Below are 13,030 nucleotides of genomic sequence, written 5' to 3' on the forward strand. Positions count from 1 at the left end.
ATGGAATCTTTGTATTTGGTGCTACAGAGTAACTTATCATACCAATATTAACTGACATTAGAGTTATCAATTTTGGTTTATTCATCTGGCATGATGCTTATTTTGTGAGTGAAATGAGAATATTATTAACTATTACTTATAACTTCATATTCAAGTATTCATGTTTTTGGAAATAGTATATTTTCATGTAAAACATATTTACTCATGCACTTATTTGTGCCATTTTGTGGTCTTTTCTGAATACTTGAGAGTAGAGATAAATATGACCTTATACTGAATTATAAGAATGTGGCCTCTCCCTTGGGCTTTAAAGTATTCACACTATCAACTGACTGTACTTGAAAATAATTTCTTTTATGACAAAATTAAAATCATAGATGAAAGAATAAAACATCCAAAATAACATATGCAGCATGAAGTGGAATACTTGAGATAATCGTATTGATTGTCTGCAATGTCAGAAATTAATGGTAAACCTACATGTTTTTACCAGCTAAACAGCTCTGCTTACGGTCGACAAAGAGGCAAACAGAGGAGCAGGTGATGTTTTGCCCTTTTGTTAGCTCATGTACTACGTCTCTTCAGAATTTGTTCTCAGCAAGCCAGCGGCCTCGCCACAGAGGAGAGGAGACATTCCATAGGGGAAAAATACTTCTGCCTTTCTGTTTGATCAACTTCCAAACGCCATCATCTCTTATGTGCAAATGTTATTGAGTGTGTTCAATGACCACAATCCACTTGTTCTGCCAAAGTCACAGTGGCATGATTTGTTGTGGGTAACAGTTACATCTCCAATCATGTAATGATGGGCCACCATCAATAATTCATTAATAAAAACATAGCAGTGTTGATGGCGGCATTAAAGGTGTATGTGTGTGTGAGCCAGACGTACGTAGTGGAGTTTATAGTGGTGTATCCAGAAGGACACTCAGGAATACAGGCCCCGTTATGGATGACATATTCATTGCAGCCCAACTCCCGATCCTGGTTCAACTTCCTTGTCTGCTTACACTGGTTGTGGAGTTCCTGGATTTGAAAACAATAACAAAACATATTAAACGGGTATTTACACTACATTTGTGCTAAATATTATATGAGTTCACCTTAAGAATTCCAGTTATTACCAACCTGGCAGAAGGAGAAGCTGACGCAGCGCCAGCCCCTGAAGACATAGTACCCAGGAGGACATTTCTCTACACAGGCGTTCCCATGCTGGAGGTTCCTGCAGGCCACACAGCTACTTGCATTACCCGGCTCAGAACAGCCGCCCAGGCACTGGTCATGGCAGCACTGGCCCTGGAGGCTACACCCACCATGCTTACAGCTGTCCAAGCAAACTGAGGAGAAGGACAGGAGAAAAGGGAAATAGGCGATCAATGTCAGGTTTGACATTGGTGGACTGATCCTTTATTTTTGCCCCCTCTCATATTTTCATGATGTGTTCATGATGACTGTATTTGTAACCACTCCTGGATTAGATGGCATTTGGAGATGAGTGAGAGGAGCATTTGGACTTGTCCAAAGTTCGGAAAAACACACACACACATTGCCTGCAGAAGCAAAGTAAAATAAAAACAAAACACCAAATATAAACAGCACGGGGCAGCGCTGCATGTAGGCAGGCATATTTCTCTCTGTCTCTCTTGCTCCATCCCACAAAACATTAAAACAAGAAAGGGTGGAGAGAGCAAAACCCTGTGGTCAAAATGGCCACCAAGTGGTGGTTTGCTCTGATCTGAGAGCAACGAGGAAACCACATGCATGTTTGGCGTGTACATACACACACATGAACACAGCTGCATCTACTATAAACAGATGTTCTCACCTAGGCGTTTTGGCTCCTTGTTGCCTTTTTATTGTGTTATTGGTGTGGTGATTCAAAGAGAAAATGGGAATGGTGTACTGCCATCAAGAAGAATATAGTCCTACAACTGAAAGACTTTTGACCCTGATGAAAAGGTCAAGCCAATGTCAAAAATAACAAAGCCCAGAAAAATAAGATCAGTGATTTCCTTGCACGGTGTTGGATTAGTGACTCTGTAATTTACATCACTAACTTTGTTTCCAATAGAATGTCCTCCCCCTCTGTATTAGGGTTATGTATTATACTGAAATATCACTGTTAACCCAAGAGGTTGGCTGAACATTTCAATTTAATTTGCACAAAAACGCAGGATTAGACAAACACTAAATAGCCTTCAAGAACACAATCAGACAAGCTCTAGCTATTTTTGCATGCAAACATGCAGTTGAACAACCACTGACTGCCCATGTTGTATCCATGGAAGATTGAGTGACCACAGTTTACGCCTGATAGCCAATAGTGGCGGTCTGCAACTTCATGGAAAGAACTTTGATTGCTAATGGGCTGAACATTACTTGTCATTGGCTCATGGCAGGCTTCAGTTGACCTATTGGGAAACAGCATTTGAGTGACTGTGATTGGATTAGCAGTCAGGTTTGACCTGTGCCCTGTAATGATCTAATAAACTAGCTGTTATTGTCTTGTCTGTGAGCCAGTGGAGACTCATTAGATCTCACCTTATACCAGGCACTGACCTTACCATAAGTCATGGGTTGGCAAGTATTTACTGTGGTTGTAAGTTAATTTTCAGTCTAGTATCCACTTTGGCAGTTAACTTCATCAATATATCTAAACTGAAATGCAGGTAAAATAACTTACAAATAACAAACTTTTTGGATTTATCAGGCAGTCACACCTTTAGATGACCACATAAGAATAGAGTCTTGATTTTCAATCAGTAAACTAAAATAGTAAAAATAGCAATCAGCGTTTCAAACATTTAATCCTTTCATTTATTTCAGAAACCACTGGAGAAAACAGCGAAATATTTAGGCCGTATCTGACCCCCGACTGGGCTCCCTGTTCGTGACCCTGTGGGTTAATGGCCATCTCTCACCATGTTTCTGACTATACTGTCAGCTTTGATATCATGTGCCAAATGAACCACAGAGAGGGCAAGAAGCAGATCTAGGTCACATAACAAGCTACAAATTTTTCCAAGATTTTATGACCCTGCTTTGAGTCCTTAATAGGTGAAATCAGGAGCATCAAGGAGGGGAAGATTCTGCATTTGATAGAATTTTGATTAAGTTTCAGGATATCTGAGTTATCCTTAACATAAACAAAGCTAAAATCAGAAAGATGAACCACAATCATGGTTCCCTAGCAGCTACAAAGCTGGAAGAAACACTGTTTAGAGCAATGCACCCAACTATTAAATTGGAGAAAAGTGCAATGGGGACACAGTATGCCAGCCTTCGTGGGATGCCACCTCTGTGAGGACATCACATGAGCTCTCACTGCCAAGGATACAGCTAGGACCCCCCCCCCGGGAGTGCTGCCCATTGTGCTGCCTGAGTAAAAGCAGAGAGGACAAATGGGGTTGTGGCAGGGGGAGAGGAGGGGTGGGATAATGAGGTTAAAAGAAAGAACAATGACAAAAGGGACAGGAGGTCAAAACTGTGGAGAGGGAGAATGACTAATGCAGAAAAAAACATCATCTCTGACCTTCTGGGGTAGTTCATGCAGGGGTCGCTCCACTGCATTTTCTTTATTATGAGCTAGTAAACCCGCCACTGCACACAGTCGTCTCTGACACACAGAAAAATACATAGCTCTTCGCCAGCCCTCCCCCTCTCCTCTGCTGTGTGTGTACATGCTGTGACCACGGCATCACATAGCAGAGCAGGGAGGGCTGAGACAGCTCCCCAATCCAGCTCCAGCCAAGGATCCATGCCGGAGTGCCGCTCCAGCCCCAGATCCACCCTCAGCTTCAGCCAATGTGTTTGCTGGCTGGGGGAGGCAGCCATTCAATGCCCTCTTCCATGTTTGGAGGAGAGACGCCCAGGGTTAACCCTGGCCTTGCTGGGGCAGACAGGGGGCAGACGCCGCTAAGGAGCCAGCATGCCAGGGAAGAAGAATCTACTGCTGCCGCTGCTTTGGGTTTATTACACCGAGCTTAGGACTGGCGCGAGCCCAAAACAGAAATAGGTGGATCTAGTAAATCAGCTTTACATCAAATCCATTCAAAACATGGTCATGAAAAACAGTTGTTTACATCCACATTATGTTAACAGAAATGTGCAATGAATCAATTTTAACATTCAGTTGTTTTTTTTGTTTTTTTATTCTTCTGAAGTAATTTTACCCTTCTCCGCTCTTGTTTCTATCTAATCCCAGCACAGTGGTCTCAGCAGGGAGTACTACAGCAGAATAACACCACTACTGCAGCAGTATTATTCCCTATTCTGCTCACGCTAGCACTGGGCTACAAAAGCTAGCTGCCATGCCAAACATGCTCCAGTCATCTCACTCATTCATTCATCCCCTCCTCCTCCCACTCCACTGTCCTCATCTCTATCCCTCCCCTCCGCTACAGCCTCACCCTGCCCTGCACCACTATCTATCTCTCTATCTGCCTGCCTGCCTTTCTAGGCCACTAGGCCCCTCCCACTTTCATTCATACAACGCCTTGTTTTGTTTTCATGCTGGCTGGTTCAGGGGATGGAGGGAAGGAGGCATAGAGGGTGGGATGATTTCACTCATGCTTCAACAACAGGAGGAGGAGGAGGCGGCGGTAGCATCCTGGAGAGCTTATCTCTCATTAAGCTAAACACACACACACGTAAACCTCACTGTGCCATTCAATAATTTCCTTTCCACTTCCCTCCACACACACACACACACACACACACACACACACAGACACAGACACAGACACAGACACACACAGTACCAGTAAGGGTTTTAAATGCAAAGCCTGATCAAAGGTGTGCTATGTTTACCTTTCATTTGGCAAGTGCAGTAAAGAGCCCTGGCTGCTCAGTCCCAAGGGAAGGAACATGGGAGAAGCTGGGCAGCCAATGGCGTGCAGCCACACGCGGTAACACTTCCTGCTCTTAACACATAAAACTTCCCCTTTAATTGGCAGTGTTGTCTACAGGCAAAGTGCTCAGAACAATAACAAACACGTTTTTACCCCAGAGCCATTTACTCAGGAGAACACATGCACGCACACACTCATCCACCCTCTTTTACACACACACACACACACACACACACACACACACACACACACACACACACACACACACACACACACACACACACACACACACACACACACACACACACGGCTGCTGGATTCACGTTTACTATATTTGGCCACGGTGGGAGTCCTAAGCTTCAAAAGCTTTGCTATAAATGCTTTGAGTGATCTGATGTAAGACATTCGCCCTGAGAGAGTAAAGGGGAGAGACGGGGGGGGGTGACACTGATCGTGGGGAGGGAGAGAGCGATACTGTCATCAGAAGCGTCATTATACATGCAAGCAAGAGCGCACATACACAAATACAAACACACACGCCAAGGCAAAGGTCTGTTTGTCTTTACTGCGATGGCCAAAAGGAGAGTAACAGCGGAGGGAGAGTACAGGGGGAATAAGGTGAGCTGGAGCGACAGGGAGTGAGAAAGATGGGATCAGAACAGAGGAGCAAAACAGAGTTAAAAGGCGATGGAGAGGGGGAAAGGAGTAATGGTAACATGATAAGGCCCGTATGAATTTTCCAGTTCAAATCGACACTGTTTTACCAGAATTTCAGAACAGTTTCATTTGATTCCAGCCAATACCCCTCACACGGGTTCAAAGATATGTTATCAGGATCTTATCATTACCCACCTTGTCTGGTTTCACCTGTCTTTAACTTATGTATACTGCAAAATAGCCCCTCTCCTTTACCATAAGCCCAATCGATATCTAGGTCAGAACTGCAGGTCTTGTGTGATGCCCAGAATTACTTTTTGCCCTATATACCCATTACAAAAATGTCTGTACATCTTCAGAAAAAGTTTTCTGGGCATCATGCATATTCCAAAAGTCAAAATTCACACCATTAGGTGGAGGAGTAGTTATTTAAAATCAAGTAAGAGTCAAGTAAAAATATTACTTTCCTGTCATTTGTCTGTGTGAACAGTCGGCAGGGTAGAGTCTAGAAGACAGATATGTGCACGGCGTTATGAGCACCCATGGTAGGAAGTGGGAGAAACTTTTTCAGCAATTTTCAGTATGGCCTGCCATGATCGAATACATCATCCATTGTTAGATATATTCACGATTTCTTAAAATTCTCAACTAGCAGCAAAATGTATGGTATCTAGCACTTCTTATTTAGGTAACTAATATCCACGAAACAAAACTAACTTGACATACGCGATTTCCACTGTTGCAGAGAACCAGTGCAGAGCTGTGCAAAACAAAGACCACTCAAGACAAAGAACTGTTGGTTTAATGCTAAGCTAACTGAGCTAACATTTGTTCCTGCTGTGTGACTGTATTTGAGGAGTAGATTTGGTGTGTTAATAACAAGTAAAATGACTGCGATTATCAGCCTCAGTGGGAAATCTGTTCACAGTCTCTAATTTTATCATTGTATCTTTTGCTATTTTACACAAGTATTTCATGTCATACCTTTCACTTTTTTTTAAATGGATGTGAACATTTTGGTCAGTATAATATGGTGAAAGCTGGTAGCAGTTAGAAAGTATGTGATTTGTTATACTGCACTTTTACTGCACTACAAGTGAAAATGGGGTTACAAAAAATATTTTTATAAATTTTATATGCAATTCTGAATATGGGCATATTTTCCAGCCTATGTTAACAGATAAAAAGAAGTAGACAGTCATACCCTTCCTTTCCCTCTGCAACAGCCACTCCCTCTCAGGGTTATTGACACACAGATAAAGAGCGGCCATTATGCGAGCAACTTTCCAAACACAGGAACCTGAGAGGCGTCTATGAGTTTACTCATGTACTTGCAAATACCAAGATATTTCTCTGCTGTTACAAACCTGTGTAAGGCCATCACGACCAATAAGTGAAGTAATATGCGTATAACAGTAAGGAATCAACAGCCAGAAGTATCACCACATTTCCTCCCTTTCTATCAGCACTATTTAAATAATCCTGTGGAGCTGTCACCAAGACAATGACAACCATGGTGTCTCTTTACAAAGTGTGTATGACTCACACACTGAAGCCTGAATCCAAAATGGTAAATGTTTGGACCAGACATTTATACATGTCCAGAAGGTTTAACCCAGAACAACTACGTGCGGGGACCCATCTCTGAATAACACACACTCAGTAATGAGATTGGGTGGTTTACCATGCCAAGATGTTCACTGCTCTGTTTCATGTCACTGGGTCATGATGGCTTTATCGACCACATTCTATATTGCAGGTGGAAACGGAGAATACAGTATATGTCAATCAGAATTTGAAAACAATTAGTTTTGTTTTTGCCAGGCTCAGTTCATGGTGGATGTGATGCGCCACACAGGATTGGGAGACAGCTTAGACATTCACAGGCACCTTCATCTAATGATCGTTTATCCCTGTTAGACTATATGAATGTAAGTACAAAACTAACAGTATCTTGAACCATAAATTTCACAAGAATCTTGAGTGTAACATCTTATATAAAAGTAAGTGACAGTAAGTAAAGGAAAGGCAGAGCATCCTTACAAGAGAGTTTCCATTGTTTCAAACTATCTGTGTGTGTGTGTGTGTGTGTTTGTGTGTGCGTGTGTGTGTGTGTGTGTGTCCGTGTGTCCGTCCCCTATTGGGTAAATGAGCCAGACTATATTGGGTTACTGATGGTTGGAACTGGCTGAAAGAGAACATGGCCTGTCTCTTTCAAACACACAAACAGATATAGTTCATGCAGCAGTCTCTATTCCTTTTTAGGGTTACTCCAAACCTCCCCTACACGCTCACATTGTGGTGAAATTGCCATGTTTGCAGAAATACCCAAAAAAACTGAAGGAAGATACATAAAGATTGTTATTCAATTTGATTTATAGGGATCACCAACTCATTTTATTGATTTTGTTTTGCTTACAAGTTTTCTGTGTCACCACTTACATTATGATACATCAAGATAATCATAGAGTACAGAGTACATTTTTTCTCTCTGTCACACATATGCATACAATTGCATCCCTTCCAAATACAGTGGGGTCAACTGTATTTGGACCCCACTGTATCTGCATACCTGCCACAACATGTCTAGTTGTTCACTAACATAGACAGTAGCGCTCTGTCAATTTCCCTATATTAAAGAAAAAGGCGTGTTCATTTTGGTAAGAAGGCTCTAATATGTATTAAAAAAACCTTTATTGGAACAAGTAGAATCACAATTCAGCAGTGGTTGCTGAAGGAGCAGAGACCTTTGTTATCCACTCAGGAAGGCCAAACTTCAGTCGGGAATACCGCAGCATGATTCAAACCAGCAACTTTCAGATCGCAGCAACCTTCTCTGATTTAAGGTCTGCTGTCAACCCATCCAGTCAATCCTCTTTTATATTTAAGGTTAGCTCTTTATCGACAGCTGCTCTAGCAATGAATAAGTAAGTCTCAATACGGGATCGACAGGCGAGCTGATACACATACCTACATGTAGACAACAAAATGAAAGGGTGAATCTGGCTTAATGAGCATGGTTTTGCTCCCTGCTTTGTCTGTCTGTTCATTGATTTCCTTGTCTGTGTCTTCCTGTGTGCTGGCCAGCCCTGCTTGCCCATCTTGTTACCATGGAGATGAGTCCAGACATGGACTGTCTGCAGTAATTAGCTGCATGCTCCCAACAGGCATTTTCTTAGATTCCCCTCTAGTTGTCATTTTGTGTCCTGTCTTTTTTTTCGAAAAGCCACATACTTTTCATCTCTCTATCCCTTTAAGATCTGCACTCTTCTCTCCTCTCCCCAGCTAATTCCCCTCTGTTGTCTCCTCCTCTTCTCCTCTTGACCCTCCTCTGCCTGTTTTCCTTCTCCCCCTGTCCCGCCCAGCTGTAGTCTCTAGCCTTAGGTGACAAATCTGCTCCTCCAGAAAGCCACAGCCACTAGATCTAATTACAGACACTCAGGACGGAGCTACAATCAATACGTCCCACTGATGGCCCTCCTCGCCACTCCCTTATTCTTCTCTCCTCCAACACATCCACTGTTACCACCCTCCCCACTCACCCATTCTCATCCCTTCTTAGTAACCCCTCTTCTGTTACATGCCTCTGTTCACTGCCAAATTTGTGCCTTCATTGCTGCTTGTTACCCCCGTATGCTCCCTCTCTTCCCTCCTCTAGCCACATCTTTAATTTTGTCACAGTGCCACCATCTGCAGCACTTGCTGCTGGCTGCACTTTTTCTGACATCTAGATACAAACATGAAATACACACTCAGACACAAAGACACGCTATCACCACAAACACACGCTTATGCAGACACTGCTGCAGTTGACACAATTCTCTCTCTCTCTCACACACGCATACACACTCTGTTCAATGCCACATTTGTGCCTTCATCACTGCTCCTTAGCCCCCTATGCTCCCTCTATTCCCTCCTGCTTGCCACATCTTTAATTTTGTCACACTGCCACCAATGCAAACAGTATCACTCGCATACACAAAAACATTTTCAGACACACACCCATATACACACAGGGAGAGGTCCAGCAGGTTTTGCTGACTGGACAGTTTGGTGACAGTGGGAAGGTGATGGAGAGAGGCAGCAACTGAACATCCATCTAGAGAGCGAGACACCTGCATCACTGGCCTCATGATTTTCCTTTACATTACAACCAAAGGGAATCACTCATATAGACACACACAAACACACACACACACAGACACAAAGACACACAAAGACACACACAGACACACACAGACACACTAGCAGGAGAGGCAGGGATCTCTTCAGAACACTTTAGCCAGTCAAAGAGACCAAGTACCATGTCTGGGCTGATATTAGGTCAGTGATTTTTTGATGGGTCTGTGCCATGCCTTAAGAGAGACATGCATCAACCAATGATGAAAAGATTGGGAGAAAATCGGGGTTAGCTGTTCCAGTGTGGTTACAGGTTAACTCAAATGATGTCTGATGGGGAATCGCAATTTTTGCTCCTGCTGGATGATCACTCACCAGTTCAGTCGCCTGCATTTGGACCAACAGCCACCTTCTCTGTCCCTCTTAGTCAATCGAACTCAACCCAGTAAACTGCTGGACGATGCCCATCGACCTTACTCTGAGACCGGTTCAAGTAAATCATCACTGAATACTTTTCAGTCTTACTCAATCATGGATTCATCCATACTTCTCCCCTGCACTGACATAGCAGTCAGCCAAAAAGAAAAGCTCTGACTCAAAACCTGGCTCCAACTTCTATCATGTCACAAAGGAAATTAGATGCCTTAATAAATTAAATGACACTAAATACTATTTTCTGTGTCTCCCACATTCTAGCTCTATACACAAAAACACAAGCTGCCACAAAGAGCTACAGACAGTGATTTGACATCTTTAACTGGGCACTCCTAAGTGCAGTTTTATGGATTGTAGTTGTACTTAGATAAATACCCTGCTTCATCTGGGTAATTTAATCAGTGGCATTGAGTGGCAGCCCAGTCATGACTAAGGTGTTTTTAAGCCTTCCCTTTCTGCTTCAATGACCCATTATCTCCTCATATTAGCCACAGAAAGAGAGAGGGAGAGAAAGGCAAAAAGAGAACTCAAATTGCTCTCTGCGTGTCCTCAGTTGACACAGAGAAAATGTTTATCAAAGAGCTGATTGTCACAGATTCCATCTCTTTCTCCTCTCCATCATTCCTCTCCTCCTACCTCTACCTCTGGTTCTTTCCCTCTTTTCTGCCTCTCTTGTGTTTCAGGGGCTTTGAGTTCAGCTAGCCCTTACGACCGGAAAAAGAATTTGCTGGGGATGTCACGCATTTTCTAACAAGCTTATCCCTGAGAAGACTAGAACCAGGCATCTGGGGAATTAGAATTTCAACGAGTAGTCAATTAATTAATTAGTCGACTGACAGAAAATTAACTTGCAAAAATTTTGACATTTGATTTACAATTTAAATAATTCCTCATGTACAATTGTGCACCACAATGATTTACTTTACTTTGAAAAGTAGTCAACTAAATGTCTTTGGGTTTGCACAAACCATGCGATTTTGACATGATCATGATTGGGTCTGGTAACTTGGATGGGCATTTTTCTCTATTTCCTGACATTTTATAGACTAAACATTTAATCAATTAATCGAATTCCATGGTGACAATAATTGCTAGTTGCAGCCCTACTTGGAATATCTTTGCTCAGAGACTATATATTTACTGGGTTACATTTTTGTATAAACAAAACTGCCACATAGATAAAAGAAGTTAACAATACAGATGCACAATGGCAGATAAAGATGTAGCAAGAAGCATACGGGCAAATGTGAAGACAAACATACATGCAGAGATAGAAGAAATCAATCTTGTACAGATAAACACAAACAGCCTCTCAGAGACCAAAAGCAGAGGAATCAAGGAGATGAACCCACACAAACAAAGGAACAGACACAAGTAAACTTAACCCTCTTCCTCCTCAACACTCACTCATACAAACACACACACAGATACACAAGCTCCATGCTCGTGTGTTTCTGCAGAATGGCCAGCTGCACTGAGCAGTAGGCACAGTGTGGGGGCCAGAGCGGGATGCCTGCAGTGCAGATGCTAGCTGCCCTATTTCATATTCACAGCATAGCACTAAGCAGAGCTACGGTACACAGACAGGCACACACAAATATACATGTGCGCACACACATGCATTCACGCACACAGAGCAGAGCAACTGATGTCAATACCTAACAGTACAGTGTGGCCACAGATGTCAAATTTGAAGTTTCAGAAAAGATGATAAAGCTACCAAATGTTGGAATATTATGTGGGGAGCTCAAAAGGCACACATTTAATTTATACAAAGAGAAAAACACAGGTGCCAAAATAATTAAATTAAATTAAATCAAATCACAGAAATATCCAATTTGAAGTCTCCATGTTAGTTATGTTCTGAGTCACTTAGTTAAGAACACAAATCTTTTCACAATGCGGTCAGCAGACATTTTAAGTACCCTAACTGCTTTTTGTATCAGACATATTCAAGCACTCCCATCCCGGTCCATCTCGTCCCGCCTTTTATATCCCACAATGCCTCAGGAAGGCTATTTATTCTGGGAGGAAGGAGGTAAACTCTCCATCATTACTACAAGAAACAAGCTTGTTACTAGGGGTCACATACACACATTCCCTCATCTTATGTCTAAAACACACCAAAAATACAGTACACAGGTGGCTCAAGCATCATTCTTCTGTTCTGAGACAAGCAGCCCTTCCTTCCTGCCCCCGACCTCTGACCTCAAGACTGGAGAACGACATTGCAGTTGCCAGCCCTGAATCAAACTATATTCATAAGGTATCATTACCTGCTTGAATTACTTATATATGTGGACTTTTTAAGCTCTGGATATTTTAAATAGTGTTACTGTAAAACTAACATGTTCTTATTAAATAATGTCAGGTAAATGTCATGTGAACAATGTCTTTGAGGAGCTGAAAAACCCTTCAGACAAAAATAGTTCATTGTCTAATGTCTTGGCATGGGTTTCAAGGGCCCTTGTTCATGAAATGTGCTTTGGTTGTAAAATCTAAAAAAAAAACAGAAGCCGTGGAACTGTGGTTATCAATACACAATCATCCCTCACAAACTCACTTCAAGTTGTCGAAGCCTCAGTTTGACCTCACTGAGAGCCATCTTTCCATCAGCAGTGCGAGTGGCCAAGGAAAACAGCCGAGAAGACCGGCCAGGGGTCTCCTGAGCCGGTGCGCAGGGACTGATTACGGAGAGTGTTAGTCATAAGCAAAACAGTGTAAACTCAGATTCAGGCTCAAATGCGTCAAAGGAATGTGGGGAAAATTGGGAGATCTCTTGCTTCTGTTTGCTCTACTTCTTGGTCGTCCATCTATCGGATCACAACTGGAAATGAGGGTGGGAAAACTGAGGACTGGAACCAACACTTGGTTGTGCTGGTTGTAAGGAGAACAGGTCTACAACTCTATGGATTAAAAAAAAAAAAACATGTAAGATGTTCTTCACTGAAAAACATATGTAATGTGTT

General features: G+C 42.5%; 1 protein-coding gene across 2 annotated transcripts in view; it reads right to left on the reverse strand.

Annotated features, from left to right (window-relative positions):
- insrb (insulin receptor b) overlaps window positions 1-13,030 on the reverse strand; it is an 82,747-nt gene that overhangs the window by 21,324 nt on the left and 48,393 nt on the right. For both annotated transcript variants that reach the window (XM_040129433.1, XM_040129432.1), the window contains exons 3-4: window positions 1,129-1,337; window positions 893-1,026 (exon numbers count right to left, since the gene is read on the reverse strand). In XM_040129433.1, coding sequence (XP_039985367.1) covers window positions 893-1,026; window positions 1,129-1,337 — 343 coding nt within the window. The remainder of the gene's footprint in view (window positions 1-892; window positions 1,027-1,128; window positions 1,338-13,030) is intronic.

The sequence above is a fragment of the Xiphias gladius genome, chromosome 6, assembly GCF_016859285.1.
Source record: "Xiphias gladius isolate SHS-SW01 ecotype Sanya breed wild chromosome 6, ASM1685928v1, whole genome shotgun sequence".
In the NCBI taxonomy this organism is placed as follows: Eukaryota; Metazoa; Chordata; class Actinopteri; order Istiophoriformes; family Xiphiidae; genus Xiphias; species Xiphias gladius.